At 47.8% G+C, this 23,852-nt stretch overlaps 1 protein-coding gene across 4 annotated transcripts in view; it reads right to left on the minus strand.

The window, feature by feature from the left end:
• Window positions 1-453: 453 nt before the first annotated feature.
• The window catches only part of GNB1 (G protein subunit beta 1), a 106,948-nt gene continuing 83,549 nt past the window's right edge, over window positions 454-23,852 (minus strand). For 3 of the 4 annotated variants that reach the window (XM_032758649.2, XM_032758643.2, XM_032758650.2), the window contains 7 exons: window positions 21,916-21,979; window positions 20,002-20,164; window positions 8,479-8,545; window positions 5,607-5,808; window positions 4,245-4,461; window positions 2,489-2,604; window positions 454-2,220 (listed from right to left, as the gene is read on the minus strand). In XM_032758649.2, the coding sequence (XP_032614540.1) occupies window positions 2,498-2,604; window positions 4,245-4,461; window positions 5,607-5,808; window positions 8,479-8,545; window positions 20,002-20,164; window positions 21,916-21,979 (820 nt within the window). In that variant the 3' untranslated portion in view covers window positions 454-2,220; window positions 2,489-2,497. The remainder of the gene's footprint in view (window positions 2,221-2,488; window positions 2,605-4,244; window positions 4,462-5,606; window positions 5,809-8,478; window positions 8,546-20,001; window positions 20,165-21,915; window positions 21,980-23,852) is intronic. The other variant, XM_032758651.2, reaches the window with a different exon arrangement.

Below are 23,852 nucleotides of genomic sequence, written 5' to 3' on the forward strand. Positions count from 1 at the left end.
TTTTCCACACTACCATGGCCAGTACTCATTTTTTTCTTACTAGATGCAGTTCTTTATATTCACACCAAGAGGAACACTCAGTTCAGTCCCAAGGAAAGCTAGTCTCTGGAGTAACATCCTCAGACATTCTAAGGGAGGGAAACGGCAGAGGAGAAAGGCAAGGCAGCCGCCTGTGGAGACTCCCACGGTGCTGTGGGCAAGGCCTATGCCTGGGGAGGGCTCTGGGGGATGGCAGGTGGACCTCCCTGCTCTGCTGGCCTGTGAGGTGGACCTTCCCAGGAACCCCTCCGAGGAGCCAATGTGCCACTCATAGATTCTATGATGTGGTGGCGGCCACGGCACTGCCTGGCATGAGCAGACCCGTCAGACCTCACAGCAACAGGGACAGCCTAGGGAAGTGGGCGTGTCGCAAACTGGAAATGGACCCTTAAATAATCACCACACCAAAGTCCCTCATGTCAAACTGCTTTATTACATCTTAAATAACAGTACAGTTTAATATAGTATCTATCTTGCATCCAGCTTCCTTGCAGTACACTGACTTTAAAATTAAATACAAAAGGTGGAAAGGGGTAAGGGTGCAGAGAGCTCTACAGAGTTGTTGGACGGAAAGAGAAAGAAGGGGTTTCATTTGTATTCTCTTTGCCAGATCCAGGCCTACCGCAAGGTCACAGCACAGTTTTGTATAGAATGTTGCAGAAAACAGGATGGAGAAGCCACTACTGCTGCTATGAAGGAGTGCGGGGGGCGGGGCGGGGGGTCCCACAGAACCTGCTTTCCAAACGCTGCTGCTGAACACTGGCCTTGAAATGAACACCAGGACAATCTGTGTGTGATGGGAATGAGCCACCTCAGACGCGGAGGGCCCTGAAGATCCATATAGGAGGGCAGGCTCTTCACTCCCTCTCCCTCCCTCTCTCCCTCCCCACCCTCAGAATCCAACAGCAGTCGTTTGCAACAGAACTTTTTTTTTTTTTTTTTAAAGAAATAAAGAAAACAGTGACTTATCCCACTACCCAAGCGTGTAGAGCCGCGCGCTGTACTGCTTCCGATATGTGCCACAGAGCAGCAACGAGAAGTGGACAGAGCCGCAATGGTTACAACTGTAAGAGGTTATTTCTTAAAAGAAAAAGAACACCTAAGGACTGAGTCCTATATGCACTTTTGAGCATTTCTACAGCATGCGATTCTAAGAGTAAACCCACCCAATATGGCAAACAATCAAAATTTTTAAAATTTAACTTAGAAAGTCTGAGATCATTATTTTCAAAACATTGATTTGTACATTGTTTCATACACGAATAATTGACTGACTATCCAAGCACAGGACAGGCATCTCTCTTGAAAACAGAGGTTCCTCCTAGTTGGGGGTGGGGTAGTGTTAGGCTATTATAAACTTCCCTCCAACTTCACAAAGGAAACCCAAAGTGAGATTAAAAACTCAACTGAGAAGACAGACAGGATGGGTCAGGAGGAACATGGTGCTGGATCTGAGCTCACTTTTCAGCAAAGGTGAAGGATTCTCTGATCACGCATTTGAGACCGTCCCCGCATGTGCTTGGCCCCATGGCTTCTGAACATGTTCTTTTCTATGCCACGTTTGTGTGCAACAATGATCTGTGACACTAGACAGAAAATTAAAAACCAGGGACTGAATTTACATCATTGACAACGTCAGAGAGGCTGCCCTAGACTCTCTGGTTTTGATTAACTGTTGAACACAAAGGAATACATTTTAAAAAGGAAATATGAATGCTTCCAAAATCTTGCTACAAACATGACTGAAATTTGGACACGATGACCAGATGAACAAAGCCCTCAGCGTGTTTTGCGTGAATGCCACAAAACAGGGTCACTGGTCTAAAATTCAAATAAACTAGTGGAGAGGTGTGTCTGTCTGACAATTACACTCAAGTTTACCTTCTGGTTAACATTTTTATTATATATTTCCTTTTAAAATTCATTCAAGACAAAAAAGAAAACAAAGACGATGGCCCCGGAAGGAATGCACAATTTGTTTTAGTTTACAGCACAGAGATCCTTCTCTTAATGGGAATTGTGCTCTTGGTTTCAGCAATAAGTGAAGGAAAAAAGATCTTGCCCTTTTGAAGTTCTGAGGGGAGGCGTAGGGTGTCCACGTTAGTACGGTTGGATAGGATATGCTTTCATGGTAACGCGTCCAAGTTGGAATGGTCTTCCAGTCTCCATGGCATCCACATGCTGTTTTAAACAGAGTTTAAAGAAATGTGAAAAGAGGCAGAGAATCTAAGTGCAGACGCACAGTCAGGTCACTGCTCTTCCCACCACTGCATGCGTGTCTGCAGCTGAGGGCACGTGACTTCAGCTTTCTGTAAACGTTTCCCACAACACAATTCCAAATCAATGCTACATCAACATTTATCTAGAAACCGTTAATGACAACTTCACACGTTCTATGAGAAACACGCACAGTTCTCCTCAGAGAAGGGCATTTGGGCTGCTGCATTACCTACTGGCGTTAGTTCCAGATCTTGAGGAAGCTATCCCAGGACCCTGTCGCCACAGCCATGCCATCGTCAGTCACACCCAGGCAGCTGACGCGGTTGTCATGCCCAGCCAAGACACCTGGGAGCAAACAACAGCAGAATCACACCAAAGCCCAGAGGCATTGATCTCACCTGTGTGCCATGTTGTGACGAGGGCGGATGGTGCATCTCTCATGGGACAAGACCCAGAGTCTCCCATGGCCAGGAAGGGAGGGAAAGTTGCATCCACGTGGGGAATTAAACTGCAGCATATGGCCAGCCTTGTTAAAATTCAAAGGCATGCACACACACGCAATCAATAATAAATCCAGAGCCCCTGGCATTGACTTCTCAGCACTCACTTATAAAACTTAAAAAAAGAAGCAAAGGCCACTATAAAAAAAATCAAAACATCATGAGGTGCAGTGGCTCAGGACCGTAATCCCAGCACTTAGGAAGGCTGAGGCAGGCAGATCATGAGGTCAGGACTTTGAGATCAGCCTGGCCAATATGGTGAAACCCCGTTCCTACTAAAAATACAAAAACTAGCAGGGCGTGGTGGTGCGGGCCGTAGTCCCAGCTACTCGGGAGGCTGGGGTAGGAGAATAATTTGAACCCGGGAGGCGGAGCTTGCAGTGAGCCGAGATCGTGCCAGTGCTCTCCAGCCTGGGCGACAGAGTGAGACTCCATCTCAAAAAAAAAAAAAAAAAAAAAAATTTCAAAACCACCCCAATCTCAAAGCAATCTGTAACACAGGAGCTTAGAGGCATGAGCTGTTTTTCCTTCGTCTGTGATCCCTAGAGCCCAGCACAAGGCACAGAACACAGGAGTAGCGATGGTGGCTGAGACCACTGGCACTGTCACTGTCACGTGGTGAGGGAGCCTTCTGTCAACACTCCCAATAACCTTGGCTTGAATCATCACCAGCCAGAAGCTCCACTTCCTCCCAGGGGGATCTGAAGGCCCATTTCAGCCACCCTCCTCCACCTCCTGCAGCCACCACACAGCTGAGCACAGGGGCCAGCGTGTGCTCTGCCAAGGCCTGGGCTAGCTTCCACCGCCCTACAACAGCACTGTGACTGTGAGACTTGGCCGGAAATGCCTCTACTTTGGTCCCCCCAGGCTGGGGAGAAAAAGAAGGGTGTTTAACCAGGAGGTGGGAGCGGCACCCATCCGGAAGCAGGAAGCCCCAGTAAGGGCCAAGACCTGGAGTCATGCTCCCTTCTTCTGTCCTCCCAGGTACTGAGACGAATGAATCTAAGTCTGTTAAGTGTCAACAGTTCTCAAATTCAAATGCCCAAATGACCATTTTTAGTAAGGCAGCCTCATCTTTTGTACATCTAGTATTTTAATACACCTGGCAATAACACGCTTGCCTTTGATATATTAACTGTAATGGCACCCAGAGGTGTCCCTGCATGGAACTCCTCCCCCTGAAGCAGAGTTCAGAGAGGAAAGCATGGGGCTGGGCCTTGGAGCCTGCACAGCTGACCCTCTCCTGCCCACTGACCCTCCCCAGAGCCCTCCCCTGCGCACGTGGGAAGATCTGCTGGTGCTCCTCAGAGTCCACTTGCCTGGAGGGTCAGAGCTGGGCCATCAGTTTGCGACTATCACTCCTGCTACGCCATGCCACAGTCCCACCGATACTAAAACACTACAGCTTATGCAACCACTCCGTGTTTGCCCTAAAGATACCACGTAAATGTCCAGAAGAGACAGAAAGGCCCCATGGCCACGTACCTGCCCGGTCGGCTTTGAGTGCGTCCCAGACGTTGCAGTTGAAGTCGTCGTACCCAGCAAGGAGGAGGCGCCCGCTCTTGGAGAAGGAGACAGAGGTGATCCCGCAGATGATGTTGTCATGGGAGTAAGTCATGAGCTCCTGGTCAGCACGAAGGTCAAACAGCCTGCAGGTGGCGTCGTCTGAGCCAGTGGCAAATGCATTGCCATTTGGAAAGAACTGGAAAGAGAAAGCAAATCAAGACATCACGTAAACGCTCAGAAAGAAACATTGGGAATATGGATTGCTCAATGGTAGGGCTGCAGAGAACACAGCAGGCAAAGAACAGCAAGACTGTGCTCTGGTAAGAACAGAGGGATGGGCCGGGTGCAGTGGCTCACACCTGTAATCCCAGTGCTCTGGGAGGCTGAGGCGGGTGGATCACCTGAGATTGGGAGTTTGAGACCAGCCTGACCAACATAGAGAAACCCCGTCTCTATTAAAAATACAAAATTAGCTGGGCGTGGTGGCGTGCGCCTGTAATCCCAGCTACTCGAGAGGCTGAGGCAGGAGAATCGCTTGAAACCGGGAGGCGGCGGAGGTTGCCGTGAGCCAAGATTGCACCATTGCACTCCAGCCTGGGCAAAAAAAGCAAAACTCTGTCTCAAAAAAAAAAAAAAAAAAAGGGGGCAGGGGTAGGGGGTAGGGGGCAGGAACTACAGGGGACTGGGATGGGACGGGATTTGCACTGGGGAGGCACACAAACACTGTGATCTTGGACACTGTGATTACTGTCCCCAAAGAGTAGATGTAGTCCAAAGGGTAGTGAGAAAGTAGTCATCACTGACAGGTGTGCATGTTGCTGTAGCTGCCAGCCATCAGGGCTAATCTCATGGAGGAAGGATGGACGCGGGCTGACCAAGGCAGTGGTCAGGACTGCAACAGAGCTCTATCCAACCAACAGATACGTCCTTCCAAGTTTCCTCACAAGGCCAGGGGCTGGAAACACTGCCTAGCCATCCGCGTCCTAAACAGGAGGGCAGGTTCCCTGGTTAGCTGTGCCCCTGACCAGTAAGGCTCTGTAACCAGTAACTGGTGGCCTGAGTTATCTTACTGTCTTTCCCCTCCAGGATCCCAACCACTGCTCAGCTGTAGAGGTGGGAACGGGGACTGGCACAAAACAGACACCCTGTGAGTATCTGTGAGACAAGAGGTCAACACAGAGAAGTTTCCCATCGGGAGTTTTCTGTATCCCCATCTGTGGATGAGGTTGTATAAGGATCAGAAAGGAGAACATCTAATCCAGAAAAGTTTAAAATTGAGCAATCTGAACGGCTAGCAGAGACGGCAGAGGCCCCGACCCCACAACCTTCACCCAGACTCACGCAAATGGCATTGATGTCAGACTCGTGGCCAGTGAAGGTCTGCCGGCACATGCCTTCTCGCACATCCCAGAGTTTGGCTGAAGCATCACAAGCACCAGAGACGAACAGTCTGGTGTCAGGAGCAAGAGAAAGGCTCATGACATCTCCAGTGTGTCCGGTAAACGTGGTCGTCTGCTGGCCGGTCTCAATGTCCCACAGGGCACTGGAGCAGGAGCGAACGACAAGGGGACATCAGCCTCAACTTCTCGGGTGGCTAGTCATGTGACAGTCTGTCCTTCAAACCACCCAGGGCCACAGTGAGCCTCTGCACTGTTACTTTAAAAACGTAAATTGTTTAAAGACAAATTTAAATGTAATACAACTTTGGAAGGGAAACAAAGCAAAGCAAGCAAAATTATACAGAGACGAGCACAGGGCCTGGGCTTCAGAATGACGGGATCGCTACCTCAACTCAAATGCCAGCAAACGGAGCCGGGGGCACTTTCCAAGCAGCAACACTGAGGCTGTGCCTCTTCTTTGGTCATGGATGGACATGGAAGGGGTGGCAGAAAGCTATGTGGAGGCCCTGGATGGCGGAGGGGGATGCGACTCTATCTGTGGCTGCTCCCTCTGTGCCCTCCCTTGGCCTCCCCTCCACAGGGTCTTAGAAAAGGCGGGCAGGAGAAGGCCAATGCCAGGTAAACGAATGGCTCGCAGCAATTCTGAGGTCCTCCTGCCCTTTCCTGGAATCACAAACAGGAGAGCAGCTGAGTTCTCAGTGATCACACCTGGTATTCTTTTTTTTTTTTTTTTGGGAGACTGAATTTCACTCTTGTTGCCCAGGCTGGAGTGCAATGGCACTTTCTTGGCTCACTACAACCTCCGCCTCCCGAGTTCAAGCGATTCTCCTGCCTCAGCCTCTCCAGTAGCTGGGATTACAGGCATGCACCACCATGCCCGGCTAATTTTTTTTGTATTTTTAGTAGAGATGGGGTTTCTCCATGTTGGTCAGGCTAGTCTCGAACTCCCGACCTCAGGTGATCCGCCCGCCTCGGCCTCCCAAAGTGCTGGGATTACAGGCATGAGCCACCGCGCCCGGCCATACCTGGTATTCTGTCATGTTTCTGCTTAACAAGCTGTCAAAAGGTGAGACGCTGACAGAGCCCTGCACAGAGCAGAAGCCTGGCTTAGGTGTAAGGACAGCTCTGAGGGTCACATGCCCACCAACATACTATTCTCCTGTGCCTTGACCCATGGAAGGCAACACCAGAGAGCACTGTCCGTTCATGTCAGCCTCAGAGGAAAGCCTGGCTGGGCCTGGCAATGCAAATCCAATTAGCCAATCTCAACAGACACCGCACAGGGAGCCTCCTCTCTAGCGCCTGAGGGACTGACTGCAGAAGGGAAGATAGATACGTAAAAGAGTCTGAAAAAAAATGATTAATGAACAGAAGCGCTTTAAAAATATCTTCTAATAAATAAAGTCTTCTCAAGATTGACAATCTACGTGACAAATCTTTTGTAAATCTATGAAATTTATACAACGAGGACACCTTGTAATACCGCAGGTGCTTTGCTGACAAGTTGGTTAGGGGCCCATGTCTCGGTGAACCCCACCAACTGTGTGACTAGGGGTCGGTGCCCTGGGCTGGGCACAGCTCCTGCCACCAAATGAAATCATGCCTCAGAAGACCAGAAAAACCTCACATGGCCAGCTGAAGTCTAAAATGACTCTCATAAAATAACTATCTGGACATTTAATTTAGTACTTTGATGCCACAAATGAAAAAATTCTAGCATTTAAGTGGGCTTCCGTTTACCTGTAAGGTGAAAACGCTAAAAATGAAGTCTGATGGAATCACTTGAATTGTGACGTCTGTTATTTTTAGTCTGTGCTCATTGTTCACAATGACATGGTGCTATCAGAAAGGGACAATCAAAACCCACCCTACTGCCACCTATCATCACCTAAGGAGGTACAAATATATAGAGGGGAAAAAAAAAAGAAGAGCAGGTACTTTGAGCCTGATTGTAGTTAAAATATCTATGTTGGCCAGGCATGGTGGCTCACGCCTGTAATCACAGCACTTTCGGAGGCTGACGCAGGCGGATCACGAGGTCAACAGATAGAGACCATCCGGGCCAACATGGTGAAATCCCGTCTCTACTGAAAATACAAAAATTAGCTGGGTGTGGTGGCGTGCATCTGTAGTTCCCAGCTACTCGGGAGGCTGAGAGAGGATAATTGCTTGAACCCGGGAGGCGGAGGTTGCAATGAGCCGAGATCACGCCAGTGCACTCCAGCCTGGAGACAGAGAGAGACTCTGTCTCAAAAAAAAAAAAAAAGAAAAAGAAAAATGTATACTTCAGTTCTTAGCTGCTGAAAATTAAACTTCGTAAATTTATTAGAAGTATAATGAGGCAGGGCATGGAGGCTCACGCCTGTAATCCCAGCACTTTGGGAGGCCGAGGTGGGCAGGTCACCTGAGGTCAGGAGTTCAGGACCAGCCTGGCCAATGTGGTGAAACCTGGTCTCTACTAAAAATACAAAAATTAGTCAGGCGTGGTGGCGGGTGCCTGTAATCCCAGCTACTCAGGAGGATGAGGCAGGAGAATCATATGAACCCGGCAGGCGGAGGTCGCAGAGCCAAGATTGAGCCATTGTACTCCAGCCTGGGTGACAAGAGCAAAACTCCATCTCAAAAAAAAAAAAAAAAAAAAAAAAGTATAATGAATTCACACATTGCTACTATGTGTTTTAAATCTTAAGGCCACTTAAATTACAGATGGCCTAGTATTATGTCAAGAACCTTATTTCCTCCATGTTCACAGAGGAATGTGCCAGGGGCTGTGGGGTTCTCAAGGCACTGCCTGCCCCGGGTCAGGTACTTACCATGTGGTGTCTCCAGAGCTGGTGACGATCTGATTGTCATCCAGGAATCGGCAGCAGGACAGGTAACCTGGCAAAGAACAGGCCTAAGTGATGAGCTGAATCCAGCAGGCCTTGCATCCAGCCTCATACATAGAGAAACACATCGGCCAGGTGGAAGCTCTATGTCTAAGGTAAGACCAGCACCGTGCTAGTGAACTTTTGTTCCCATCTGTGCACACAGCAGAAGGTCCACACGCACTGCTGGTGAGGGTGAGAGCCTGGTCAGGCAGGACAGCACGTCCCACAGAGACCCACGGCTCCGTGATGGGGGCAGGAGCAGAAACCACACCCATGAAACACACACATCTTTCATCTGCTTTAGTGTTTGACACACCAAAGGCTGGGGACCCCTCAGCTATTTACTCATTCAGGGGAAGCTGACTCCAGTGCCCAGGAGGGCGATCATCCAGACACCTGGAACACAGCCTTAACAAAACAGACACCTCCTGCTCTCTCTCCTACAGCCCATGCTCCAGTGGGGACAGAGCATGAGAATCACTGAAAGAGGACATTGGAAAGGGAGTGCTAGGGGAAGGAAGAGGACAAGGTAGAGGCCTCACAAGATGGGAGCCAGGAGAGGAGGGAGGACGAGAGTGGACTCAGAGAAGGAGGATCCAAACAGAGGGTCCAGCCAGGGCAGGAGGCGGCGAGGCCACAGGGTCAGGGTGGCAAGGGCCCGCGGGTCATGGAAGGGATAACGAAGGCAACAGGAAAGCGGCATGGCAGCAACACTGCAGACACGGGGGTGCTCGTGAATACGTGTGGGTGGGTTTGTTTTCTTGGGGACAGCGGCTGTGACACCCACATCAGCGTGGGCACAATTCTGTGTCTCTGAGTATTCCCACCCACTCCCACTGGGAAGGAAGCATCAGAGGCTAGAGCAGGACACACCAAGATGCCCCGTCCTAAACAACTTTCAAAATGAGGAAAAGCACAACAAAAAATCAGTCTGCAATATCCACACATGACTGGTCTCTACTAAAAACACAAAAATTAGTCAGGTGTGGTGGCGGGCACCTGTAATCCCAGCTACTTGGGAGGGTGAGGCAGGAGAATCATTTGAACCCAGCAGTTCAAGTTGTTAATGACTTTTGTTGACCATTATTTCTTTTGTATATTGATCACAGTTCTGGTATTTACTGTGGAACTAAAAGCATAGGGTCAACAAACCAGTTAGTGTGTGCCCAGGGTTGGTGACAGACTGGCTCTAATCTGAAGATTCAGGGATCCCAGTGGCACTGGTGATTCTTGAGACACCTGTTTAGATTTGAGTGTTTACTGAAATGCCTTCCCCCCAACTACACCACAGGGAGTCATGTGACACTGTGTGAATCAGCAAACAACAAAAATAAAATGCACAAAAAGAAGAAACCCACTGAGGGTTTTAATGTAGAAAGCATAAGATTACAGAGAAAACAAAGCATTTATATAACAAACATTATTATCACTATTTTTTTTTTTTTTTTTGAGACGGAGTCTCGCTCTGTTGCCCAGGTTGGAGTGCAGTGGTGCAGTCTCGGCTCACTGCAAGCTCCGCCTCCTGGGTTCACGCCATTCTCCTGCCTCAGCCTCTCCGAGTAGCTGGGACTACAGGCGCCCGCCACCACGCCCGGCTAATTTTTTGTATTTTTTTTTAGTAGAGACGGGGTTTCACCATGGTCTCGATCTCCTGACCTCGTATTATCACTATTTTTTTGAGATGGAGTCTCATGCTGTTGCCAGGCTGGAGTGCGGTGATGCGATCTCGGCTCACCGCAACCTCCACCTCCCAGGTCAAGCGATTCTCCTGCCTCAGCCTCCCGAGTAGCTGGGACTACAGATGCACGCCACCACACACAGCTATTTTTTGTATTTTTAGTACAGACGGGGTTTCACCATGTTGGTCAGGATGGTCTTGATCTCTTGACCTTGTGATCCACCTGCCTCGGCTTCCCAAAGTGCTAGGATTACAGGCGTGAGCCACCATGCTTGGCCAACAAACATTATTAAACTGGCTCTGACAGAAAAAAAAAATGCATAGATGACAGAGCTCAAAATATCAACTATGTGCCTACGAGAGCACGCGTGGTCAAATACTTCCTGGAGGCCACACCACAGGGACACTAGGGACCACAAAGGTGAACCCAAGTCCAGCTCAGAGGAGGACAGCCCTGCATACCTGGCGCCCCTGTAGTGCCCTGCAGCTCGCTGTCGTGCTCCGGGGTCTCCACCCGAGCCCTCCTCCACTGGCTTCCTGGTTCACACTCACCCTTGCTTCAGGGAAGCACCCCCACCCCGTCAGATGCCCATCCAGACCATGCCACCAAGCCTTGTAGCACTTAGCCTGTTTGAATGTGAGCATAGAAGGGCAGGAAAGAACAGTCATGGAGACCTCAGCACAGCCTGCATCTCACACAGGGGACCAGACGGAGGCACTCCCAAGTTTACTGCATGAAAGAATCATGACCTTGGCTGGATGCGGCGGCTCACGACTGTAATCCCAGCACTTTGGGAGGCTGAGGTCAGGAGTTCAAGACCAGCCTGGCTAACATGGTGAAACCCCCGTCTCTACTAAAAATATAAAAATTAGCCAGCTGTGGTGGTGGGCGCTGGGTCTGTAATCCCAGCTACTCGAGAGGCTGAGGCAGGAGAATCACTTGAACCCAGGTAGCAGAGGTTGCAGTGAGCCAAGTTCATGCCGGTGCACTCCAGCCTGGGCAACAGAGTGAGACTCTGCCTCAAAAAAACAAAAAACAAAGAACATGACCTCATAGGTCTCAAAGATGACCTCTCTGTCCTACCCTGTGCGGGCTGTAGTGAAGCTACACAGAACCCATCAGCTTCTTACTCCAAGAACCAGAGACTGAACCCTAAAATCACAGCTCTCAAGCGCCGATAAAATGATGTGGACAAGCATCAGCTGATAGGAACTATGAAGGACAAGGGGAATGACCAAATGTATAAGCCACACGTGGCCCCTTACAATTTTGTGACTTTATGATGGTTTGAAAGACACACGCATTTCGTAGGAAAACCATGCTCCAAATACCCATACAATTATTCTATGTTTTCATTTTCAGGAGTGTCCAATAATTTACATGAGATGTTTGACTTTTTCTTATGAGGTATGTATTATGTTAGATGGTTCTGCCTAACCAGAGGCCACTCTAAGTGTCTGTGCATGTTCAGGTTGGGGGGTGAGGTGTGTCCAGTACGGCTGGAGAGCAGGATGGGGTGTCTGTGCATGTTCAGGTTGGGGGGTGAGGTGTGTCCAGTGAGGCTGGAGAGCAGGATGGGTGGTGCAGTGCCCAGGGTGCAAGCACACTCCATGAGGCCCAGTCTGTGCACAGAGACCAGGCCTAACCCCTTCTTCCAGGAAAGCCTCATAGGGCCTTCTGGCCAAGAGGCCACGAGTGGTGAAGATTGCAGACTCTGAAATCAGAAATACCTGGGCTCCACTGTCAGCATGGCAGCTGAGTAGCAGTGAAAGTTCCTGTAAGTTCTTTTAGAGTCCCAGCCTCCCCATGTAACTGGGGAACGGATGGGAGGAGCAGAGCTGTCTGTGCACATAAGAAGTTCTCAGTAAATGCAGACAGTTACTATTTCTGTTATTATTGAATTTGAACAAATTCCCTGGGTATGTGTGGGGGGACACTTCAGGTGAAAACACGCCCCTCCTCCCCTGGTGCGGGGGCCTATGCTGCCACCCTCTGGAAGCCTGAAGAGGGGCAGGGAAAACAGACGCTGAACAAAAGTGTGCACCCAGTGAGGAGGTGCAAGGGCACAAAGGTGGCACCAAGTGCCTCAAACAGAGGCTGAAACGTGACCTGGGGACCTCGCAGTGGTCTGGTCATATAGGCAGTAGGTGTGAAGGGCTGTCCTGTGTCTCATAGGGACCACTGGCTGTAGGGACAAGGCTGTGAAAGTCCAGGCGAGAAGGGGTGGCTTGAAGAGAAGCAGGGCAGAGAGTGGAAGCGTAAGAGAAAGAGGGGTTCCTGGGCATGTGGTGTCAGCAGAGGTGTCTCAAGGATAGAGCGAGTCTAGAGTCTAGAAAGGAGCAGATCACCAGGCTCTGGGAAGAGCACAGCATGGGTGCACACACTGCTCTACCCAGCATGGCTGCCGACCCGAAGACAGCAAAGCCAAGACGGACACACAAGCGTGGCCAGACGCAGCCCTGTGAGGAAACTTACCCAAGAACAGGACGATGGGCTTGAGAAACCATCCATCTACAAGGATGGTGTTTGCTGCAGCAATGTTTGTAATAAATTGTGGGAAACTGTGAACTGCCTAAATGTCTGACAATAGGAACAAATTAGTGTACCACACCATGAAACTCTCTACAGCTCCTGAGTTACAGAACGACAGTATAATGCTATAGTTATATAATACTGTATAATACTACTGCATACGTATTGTATAATACTGTAATTCTGGATGGAATTATAGGTCCCCCAACATAAAAGAAGATGATTCAAAGTTCCTTTCCAAATTTTTTTTTTTTTTTTTTTTTTTTTTTGAGATGGAGTCTCGCTCTGTCACCCAGGCTGGAGTGCAGTGGTGCAATCTCTGCTCACTGCAACCTCCACCTCCCCGGTTCAGCACTTCTCCTGCCTCAGCCTCCCATGTAGCTGGGACTACAGGCACCTGCCACCCACATCCAGCTAATTTTTGTATTTTTAGTAGAGATGGGGTTTTGCCATGTTGGCAGGCTGGTCTTGCACTCCTAACATCAGGTGATCCACCCGCCTCAGCCTCCCAAAGTGCTGAGATTACAGGCATGAGCCACTGCACCCAGCCCCCTTTCCAAAATTTCTACAATGAACACACTTTGAAAGGTTTAGTTCTCCTGCCTGCACCCTGGAGAACATCCCTGTTGGGAGCAGGGGCAAGGAGACCCCACCCAAGGGAGGAGCACAGGACACACTGAAAGGCAGGCAGGCAAATGCCAAGAAGTCAGCCATGACCACGCCCAGTCCCCTCACTAGTCCTCCTCTGACAGGTGGTTTCAGGAGCACCTATGCCGCCCCAGGATCGGCTCCAAGGAGCAAAAACAAGACTGTGCTGGTGAGGCACAGACTCAGCCTAGACCTGGAGGGAAAGGTGCCCAGCCCTGCACCGAGGCGTGCACAAGAGATGGGGAGCAGAGGTCTTTTCTTCAAGTTCAGTAAGAAGGAAAATGAAAGAGATGAGGAAGTAACTTGAAGATGTGAAAGTGAGGCTCAGAGGGGTGCACGGAGGAGTGCCCGGGCACCACAAGTGCCTCTACGATGGTGTGAGGCTGTGAGGCCCACCAGTGCAGCCGAGATGCCGGGGCTGATGACAGTGAGCCTCAAGCAGGCATCCCAGTCACCAGCTGCCCTGTTGTGGCTCCTAAAGCAGGGTTTACGGGGAGACAACATACATCCCCTTCTGTGTCCAAGCTTGTGAGGCCCGTCAGAAAAAAATCCACTATTTTCATGAATATAGAAAATGTTCTGCTTCTCACTATATGAAGATACTGTGCCTAAAAATCCCAAGTTTTGGCCACCACAGTGGGCTCTGTCACTGACAGCTGTGCACGCTGTATCATGAAGGCCTTGGGCTGGACTTCTGATCAATGCTTATGTATCTGTAGCCATCTTGATCAGAATGATCCAGGAAAGGGCCGCCGTGTCTCCACTATCCAAGAGGTATGCAAAGAACAAAGCTCTAAGAGCAAGCGTTGAGTCTCCCTGCATTGGCCCTTAGGGATCTGCTTTGATAAAAATCTGAGACTGGAGGCCGGGCGCAGTGGCTCACGCCTGTAATCCCAGCACTTTGGGAGGCCGAGGCGGGCGGATCACAAGGTCAGGAGATCGAGACCATCCTGGCTAACACGGTGAAACCCCGTCTCTACTAAAAATACAAAAAATTAGCCGGGCGAGGTGGCAGGCGCCTGTAGTCCCAGCTACGCGGGAGGCTGAGGCAGGAGAATGGCGTGAACCCCGGGGGGCGGAGCCTGCAATGAGCCGACGTCGCGCCACTGCACTCCAGCCTGGGTGAAAGAGCAAGACTCCGTCTCAAAAAAAAAAAAAAAAAAAAAAAAAAAAAAAAAAAAAATCTGAGACTGGATCAGAGGGCTGGAAATAAGCTTTTTTTGGAGACAGAGTTTCACTCTTGTTGCCCAGGCTGGAGTGTAGTGGTGCGCTCTTGGCTCACTGCAACCTTGCCTGCTGGGTTCAAGTGATTCTCCTGCCTCAGGCTCCCGAGTAGCCGGGACTACAAGTGCATGCCACCACATCTGGCTAGTTTTTGTATTTTTTGTAGAGACGGAGTCTCCCTATGTCACCTAGACTCACAAACACTCTTAAGAGGCCAAATGTGTGTGTGTTTTTTAAATAACACAACTCCTTAGAAGTAAAATTTCATGAAATATGAAGGAAATAAAATTTCTAAAATATTGCTACTAATACCAGTTTTTTTATTTTCTTGAGTATTTTTGGCTTTTCTTTCTTTAGTTTCAAAGACAAATACAGTCAGTGTTAAATCCAGCAACCTTTGATTACCAATGGAAACAGATGCACAGACTCTGATGGTCATGGGAAGGGACTGCTGAACATAGAGAACACCTTTCCAAAAAGGGTGCTGCATCACACAGAGCTGTGTGGTTTACAGGGTCGGTGTGAGCTGCCTGGCTGGACTCCCAGCGATGACCAGGGGCTCCTATCTGTAGGCATTACCTTCTCACAGAAACAACTATAAGCACTGCACAAAATACAAAACCAAACACCTGAAAGCATGAAAACAAGAGCAGGTAGAAACTGGACGAGTCTCCCCTGGGAGAAACGAAAGGCAGGGCATGGTTTGTTCTTAAGGAGCTTTCCCTGAGGAAGGGACTGTCTGTGAAAACCCCAGGGCTACAGCCTCACACACAAGACCTGTGGCCAAGGTCTTCAAGAGCCAGTAGACAGATTACTGGGCAACCACAGCCAGAAAGCGAAAGGATAACAACTACAAAGAAGAAAGCCACAGAAAGGGAGTCCCAAACTACACACACAGCTGACCAGATATCCGACACCAGAAGTGCACAGGCATGCAGCCAGCGCAGAAAAGCTGAACAGAGGTTTCTGCTGCTGCCACACAAGAAAGACAGAGACAGACTGCCTGATACAACGCAACTAAACATCAGTTAGTTCTGGAGAACGTAACCGGACACAAAGTCTCTATGACACGACATTTACAATGTCCAGTATACAATTTGAAATTACTACATGTACTAAAAAAATAGCAAAATGTCACTTAGAATCCAGAGGAGAGATCCGTAAGGACCAACCTCAGGAAGATGAGATGCTGGAATCAGCAGACAAGAACTCTAAAGGCAGCTATTAAACTCTCCTTGTGGATGCAAAATAAAACATGCTATTATACAAGGACAGGGAATCTCAGCAGGAAAATAAAAAATTTCTCAATAAAAGCAATAGAAACTCTAGAACTGCAGAAGGAATATCTGACAAAGAATCTGCTGGATAGCCTTAGTTTATCAGAGGTAGCAAGTACATGAACTTGAATGGAAATAAAAAGGTTAAAAGCAAGGAAGCGGTGCTAACAACAACAAAAAGGAACAAATCTGAAGAAGTGGGAAAGTGATGAATATGCCCCAGCCCCCGGAGCCTCGGGGACAGCACAGATGCGTTTGTATTGCAGCACAGAGGGGCAGGGACTCAGGACAGAGGACGCATTTGAAGACATGGTCTAAAACTTCCCAAATTTGGGGAAAGACAAATTTATAGATTCAACATGCCAAAGCACAATAAATGCAAAGAAAATCACACCTAGACACCTATGTGCAAACTGCTAAAAACCAAAACAAATCTTTAGATTGCTAAAAAAAAAAAAAGAAAAATAAATTTAAAAAAGAGTCAACTCATAATTCTAGATATCCAGCAAAAATGCCCTTCAAGAATAAAGGCAAAATATAAATCTTAGAGAAATGAACACTAAGTGCTTTTGTGCTTTGCTAGCAGCAGACCTGAGACCTGCATTAACCATGACGTTCTGGGTAGGGCTCCCGGCCGACAGGACGCCCGCAGAAGGCACTTCTGCAGGAGAACGGGAAGGGCACTGGACACGGAAGCTCTCTCTGGACGGCAGAGTAGATTTATTTCATTCTTTTCTCTTTGAGATGGAGTCTCACTCTGTCACCCAGGCTGGAGTGCAGTGGCGCAATCTCAGCTGACTGCAACCTCTGCTTCCCAGGTTCAAGTGATTCTCCTGCTTCAGCCTCCTGAGCAGCTGGGACTACAAGTGCATACCACCATGCTCGGCTAATTTTTGTATTTTTAGTAGACACGGGGTTTTGTCATGTTGGCCAGGCTGATCTCAAACTCCTGGCCTCAGGTGATCTGCTTGCCTCGGCCTCCCAAAGTGCTGGGATTACAGGCGTGAGCCAACCGTGCCCGGCCTATTTCATGCTTTTCATATTTATTCACATTGTAAGACCCCTAATTTCTTAAGAATGTTTAAAGAATACAACAACGCATCATGGAGCTAATAACACACACAGGTTTGATGCATATGAAAACCACAAGAGTGAGGAAGGGCAGACAGCAGGCCTGTGTGGCTGCGAGCTCCTTACGTTTCCTATCAACTAGGACCATGGTAACTAGAGGACCGCGAGACATTGCGAATGTACACTGTAATCCCTAAAGACGCCACTAAGACATCAGGCAAAATGGTTTACCTACAAAGCCCACAGACAGAGTAAAATAGATTTCTTAAAAAATCAAGTAACCCAGGCCAGGCGTGGTGGCTTAGGCCTGTAATCAAGTAACTCAAAGGAAGGTAGGAAGGGAACAACCAAAAAACAAAAATGAAGGGACAAAAAGGTGGCAAAGTAGCAGAGCTACAGTAAGAAATATAAATGTGCAAAAGCATATTCCAAAGGCGGGCAGAAAAATCCAAGACCCAACAATGATGTGAGGTCTATAACGGACTATTTTCAAAGACACAGTTAAGCTCAAAGGACCCCCATGAAGGCAGGGCTGACTATATTAGTATCAGAAAAAGCAGCGGTTCCCAACAAAGAGCATTATGAGTGAGAAGGAACAGTTCATCATGAGAGCAGGGTCACAGGGTCAATTAATCACAAAGAGACAACAAACGTAAAGGCATCTATTGAAAGAGCTCAAGATATCTGAAGCACATATTGACAGAATTAACAGGAAGATTAGAAAATCCATCATCATTTTAACAGCCCTGCATGAGCATTTCATAGAAAGATATAGAAGATTTGAACATGCCAAAAATCTTGCTCTAATTAACATGTATGTAGAAAATCAGGCCCAGATACAACAAAAACACACATCATTCCCAAGTGCACACAGCGCGGCCACCATGACAGACCATCAGCTGCATTAAAAACAAGCCTCAAATGTCAAAGGACTGAAATGATGCCGAGTGTGTTTTTAAGCACAACGGTAACTAATTAGAAATCAACAATAACTAAGAAAACTTCAGATATATAAAATTATACATCTAAATAACCCATAAGTCAAATAAGCACTCACAAGGATATTAAAAATTTCACATTGAATGATAATTAAAAGACAACATAGGCTGGGAGTGGTGGCTCAAGCCTGTAATCTCAGCACTTTGGGAGGCCGAGGCAGGCAGATCACTTGCGGTCAGGAGTTCAAGACCAGCCTGACCAACACGGCAAAACCCCATCTCTACTAAAAATACAAAAATTGGCCAGGCGTGGTGGTGGCACGCCTGTAATCTACTCGGGAGGCTGAGGCAGGAGAATCGCTTGAACCCAGGGGGTTGAGGTTTCAGTGAGCTGAGATTGCACCACTGTACTACAGCCTGGGTGACAGAGCGGGACTCCAACTTAAAAAAAAAAAAAAAAAAAAAAATGTGTGTGATGCAGCTAAAGCCATGCTTAGAGGGAAATTTAAAGGGAAATTTAAAACTTTAAGTGATTATATTTGAAAAGGAAGCAAACCAGTGGCCTACAGATCTACTTTAGGCAGCTGGAAAATTAAGAAGAAGGCAACTCCAAAGTAAGCAGAAGGCAGGAAAGAACAGAGAACAGAAATCAACAACAGCAGCGGCATTATCTTTCAAAGGACAAGGTTATACTTGTAATCTGGCCAAAATTAACTTATTTAACAGACTGCTTAATGGGTGTCAACTATAGTACTAGTGACTCCATGAACTGATTTCTTTGGCTGCATGTGAAGTGGGCGGAGTGATCAAAAAGTACTGGGGCATAAAATGTCTGAGAACAGATAATACAGCCAGAGAGGTAAAATATTAGAATAGGACATCCTCTTTCAGCAAATGTATGCCTTTCATGATGAATTAGTGTCGCAAGTAAACAAAATCTTGGTGAGGTAATAAGACTACCTAGCACTTAAGGCCACAAGGCTCTATTCTGCCTCATTTGCAGAGACAGGGTCTCGCTTTCACCCAGCCTGGAGTGCAGTGGTGCAATCATAGCTCCCTGCAGCCTCAACCACCCAGGCTTGAGCCATCCTCCCGAGGAGCTGGGACCATAGGTGTGCGCCACTGTACATGGCTGTTTTTCATTTTTTGTAGAGAAGGGGTCTAGCTTTGTTGCCCCAGCTGGTCTCGAACCCCTGGCTCCAAGCTATCCTCCTACCTTGGCCTCCCAGAGTGTTGCAGTTACAGGCATGAGCCACCATGTCCAGCGCAAATCCACAGGTTTCTTACTGGTAAAGGCATATCAGGCTTGGTTTTAGTTTCATTTTCAGAAAACTTCTGGCCATTACTGTGACTTTTATTTGAACCAGTCTCATTTAATGATTCATAAGGCTGGGCGCGGCGGCTCACGCCTATAATCCCAGCACTTTGGGAGGCTAAGGCAGGCGGATAACGAGGTCAGGAGTTCAAGACCACCCTGGCCAATACAACAAAACCCCGCCTCTATTAAAAATAGAAAAATTAGCTGGGCATGGTGGCGGACACCTGTGGTCCCAGCTACTTGGGAGGCTGAGGCAGGAGAATCGCTTGAACCCAGGAGTCAGAGGTTGCAGTGAGCCAAGAATGTGCTGCTGCACTCCAGCCTGGGTGACACAATGAGACTCTATCTTAAAAAAAAAAAAAAAAAAAAAAAAAAAAGGCTGGGCATGGTGGCTCATGCCTGTAATCCCAGCACTTTGGGAGGCTGAGGTGGGTGGATCAAGAGGTTAGGAGATCGAGACCATCCTGGCTAACACGGTGAAACCCCGTCTCTACTAAAAATACAAGAAAGAAATTAGCCGGGTGTGGTGGCGGGCGCCTGTAGTCCCAGCTACTCAGGAGGATGAGGCAGGAGAATGGCGTGAACCCAGCAGGCGGAGGTTGCAGTGAGCCGAGATCACGCCACTGCACTCCAGCCTGGGCGACAGAGGGAGACTCCACCTCAAAAAAAAATAATTAATTAATTAAAAAATGATTGATAAAAAGTGAGTATCCAAAGCATATAATGTACCCCAGGTAAACAACTTGTGTCACTTGAAGGTTATGAACAAGGATGGGTACCTGTGTGTCCTGCCAGCTCACGACTCACGCGCACGTTCCCCTCACGAGTTTTCAGATTGTAAATGGAGCAAATGTTATCCAGGCCACCACAGGCCACATAGTTCCCAGAAGGGGCATATGCACAGGTCATGACCCAGGAGGAGCGCAGAGGGATGGCGTGGACCTAATGACAGAAAGACAGATGATGCAAACACCTTTATGTTCAAAAACACTGACACTAGGATTTTCTCATCTCCAACTTTCATTGCAAAGGAGGTATCAGAACAAAATAAGAGCCAAAATTATCTAGAGAGCGATTCCCACATGTGGCCACTCAGGTGAAGCATACTTAATGAGAAGTCCAGTGCTGCACATGGGATTCAAATTCAATCCACACAATCCAGTTTTACTGAAGTCACAACTTATGATTAGGTGGGGTCTTAACAGTAGTGCTGCCCACTCATCAAAACCACATTATTAGGCCGGGTGCGGTCACTCACGCCTGTAATCCCAGCACTTTGGGAGGCTAAGTTGGGTGGATCACCTGAGGTCAGGAGTTCAAGACCAGCCTAGCCAACATGGTGAAACCCCATGTCTCTACTAAATATACCAAAATTAGCCGGGCGTGATGGCACATGCCTGTAATCCTAGCACTTTGGGAGGCTAAGGCGGGTGGATCACCTGAGGTCAGGAATTTGAGACCAGCCTGGCCTCAAATTGGTGAAACCCCATCCGTGCTAAAATACAAAAATTAGCTGGGTGTGGTGGTGGGCGCCTGTAATCCCAGCTACTCAAGGAGGCTGAAGCAGGAGAGTCGCTTGAACCAGGAGGGTGGAGGCTGCAGTGAGCAGAGATCACACCACTGCACTCCAGCCAGGGCGGTAAGAGCAATGCTCCATCTCAAAAAAACAAAAAAACAAAAAACAAAACAAAAAAACCCACACATATTGGAAGGAAAACACTGCATTATTCTGTCAAATGGCCATGAACTTATTTGAAAACAAAAATTTTTTTTTCAAGATGGAGTTTCGCTCTTGTTGCCCAGGTTTGAGTGCAGTGGCGTGATCTAGGCTCACTGCAACCTCTGCCTCCTGGGTTCAAGCAATTCTCCTGCTTCAGCCTCCTGAGTAGCTCGGATTACAGGCGCCTGCCACCACTCCTGGCTGATTTTTTGTATTTTTAGTAGAGACGAGATTTCACCATGTTGGCTAGGCTGGTCTCAAACTCCTGATCTCAGGTGATCCACCTGCTTCAGCCTCCCAAAGTGCTGGAATTACAGGTGTGAGCCACTGCACCCAGCCGAAAACAAAAGATTTTTACGGAATAACCAAAATGGACATTCCTATAATCTACCTTGCCACATCTCTCCCAGTGTTTTAGATCTGCTATAATTAATGCAATCATTTATACACATTTAGTATTCTCTAGTAAAATAAACTGAATTACATCTTTTACGTATATGTTTGGACCAATGACAATACTTTTTATTCAAAACAATACAATTTGGATTAAGTCTTGAAAATAACATAAATTACACTTTAAAGTATGTCTTTCAGATGATCTCTTCTAAAAACTAGTAATTGAATGAAAAGCGATACTTCTGCACTCTATAAATAAAACATGAAACTTCCCAGACTCTGCTAAAACTGGAATTGAGATCTCCTAGAGACACAGAAGGTCCTTAGCTCCCACCAGCTTGGTAAGGAGATGATGGACAACAGCACAACTGTGCCTGGTCCAGAGGAAGAGACCCTCACAGGTGCCGGCACGTGACTCAGCTTCTATCTCACCTGCACAACTTCACTACTAACAAACAGAGCTTGCTGCTACTGCCTTCCCTATCCTGTATTATGCGATTTAACAAAAATGAATCCAGAGCTTAAAACCCTGTTTCCTGGGTTGGTTTTCCAAGGAAGGGAATTTTCCAGTCCCTACCTTGTTGGTGGTGTAGCTGTCCCAGATGATAAGTTTACCATCCTGCGAGGCACTGACGAGAAGCCTGGAGGGACAGACAAAAGCAAACCTATCAGTACCGCACAACACAGAAAGTGTACAAGGGCAACAGACTAAAACCCAGACTCTGGTGACTTATGTGCTCCCATGTTACATGTGCTTCAGACAAAGCCACTTATTTATAAGAAAAAAAATCTCTGGTCGGGCACAGTAGCTCACGTCTGTAATCCCAGCACTTTGGGAGGCCGAGGCAGGCAGATCACATGAGGTCAGGAGTTCAAGACCAGCCTGGCCAACATGGCGAAACCCTGTCTCTACTAAAAATACAAAAATTAGCCGGGCATGGTAGTGCGTGTCTGTAATCCCAGCTACTCGGGAGGCTGAGGCAGAAGAATCGCTTGAACCTTGGAGGCAGAGGTTACAGTGAGCCAAAATCAAGCCACTGGACACCAGCCTGGGCAACAGAGCGAGACTCTGTTGAAAAGAAAGAAAAGAAAGACAGAAAAGAAAAGAAAAGAAAAAAAGAGAAAAGAAAAAAGAAAGGAAGGAAGGAAGGAAGGAACGGAAGGCTCTAAATGTCAGACCAACTTTAAAAGCATGAACAAAAACACTGTCACAGACCACAGTTGAGAGTGGAGAGTGCCTGGCCCCAACCGAATGCAGGCCACATCACCCCTGGCACCCATTCCCTTTGTCAGCTGAGACAGGGTGACATCATTTCATAAGTGCTTCTGTTTGGTTTCATTACAAATCAAATTAGAGGCTCATCTCTTTAATCCCAACACTTTGGGAGGCCAAGGTAGGTGGATCACAGGAGTTTGAGACTAGCATGGCCGGCATGGTAAAATCCCGTCTCCATTACAAAAACACAAAAAAATAGCTGGGTATGGTAGTGCATGCCTGTAATCCTAGCTACTCAGGAGGCTGAGGTGGGAGAACTGCTTGAACCCAGGAGGCGGAGGTTGCAGTGAGCCGAGATTGTGCCACTGCACTCTAGCCTGGGCAACAGAGCGAGACCCTGACTGGAAAAAAAAAAAAAACAAACGAAAGAACAAACCACTTTTAGACGTTCCAAATTCAGGAAACATTTCTCACCCAAAATATACCCCATGAAATTTCCCAGACTGAGCTAAAATTGGAATCAAGGTCTCCTAGAAACCAAAGGAGGCGTTCCCTCCTCACCTGCTTGGTAAACAACAGCATCAATGCGCATGGTCCGGGAGCAGAGACCAGTAACTATCATGAATTTTTTCTTTTTTTCTTTTTGAGACGGAATCTCGCTCCGTGGCCCAGGCTGGAGTGCAGTGGCGCCATCTCAGCTCACTGCAAGCTCCACCTCCGGGGTTCATGCCATTCTCCTGCTTCAGTCTCCCGAGTAGCTGGGACTACAGGCGCTCACCACCACACCCAGCTAATTCTTTTTGTATTTTTAGAAGACATGGAGTTTCCCCATGTTAGCCAGGCTGGTCTCCAACTCCTGGCCTCAAGTGATCCGCCCGCCTTGGCCCCCCAAAGTGTTGGGATTACAGGCATAAGCCACAGTGCCTCAAAACGCAGGTTTTAACTATTTCGGCTGTGAACATGTGTGGCTTCTTAAAGCTGACCTAAAGCTGGAGTAACGCTCTCTCAAGTTTTGTTGATAACTCTGACACTTTTAATATCAAACTAGATGTTTTGATACACTTAGTACTAACTTTCTTTACAAAGGTGTCAATGAGTTTAACAACAAATAAAAACCTTTTCACCTGCACTTTATTACAAAATTTATCACAGAACTAAAAACTAAGTGCAGGCTCCCATCCTATTATTTTTCAGATGCAATTCTTTTTTTTTTTTTTTTTTTGAGACAGAGTCTCACTCTGTCACCCAGGCTGGAGCTCGCTCCAACCTCTGCCTCCCAGGTTCAAGCAATACTCGTG

Source organism: Hylobates moloch, unplaced genomic scaffold, assembly GCF_009828535.3.
Source record: "Hylobates moloch isolate HMO894 unplaced genomic scaffold, HMol_V3 SCAFFOLD_9, whole genome shotgun sequence".
Classification (NCBI taxonomy): domain Eukaryota; kingdom Metazoa; phylum Chordata; class Mammalia; order Primates; family Hylobatidae; genus Hylobates; species Hylobates moloch.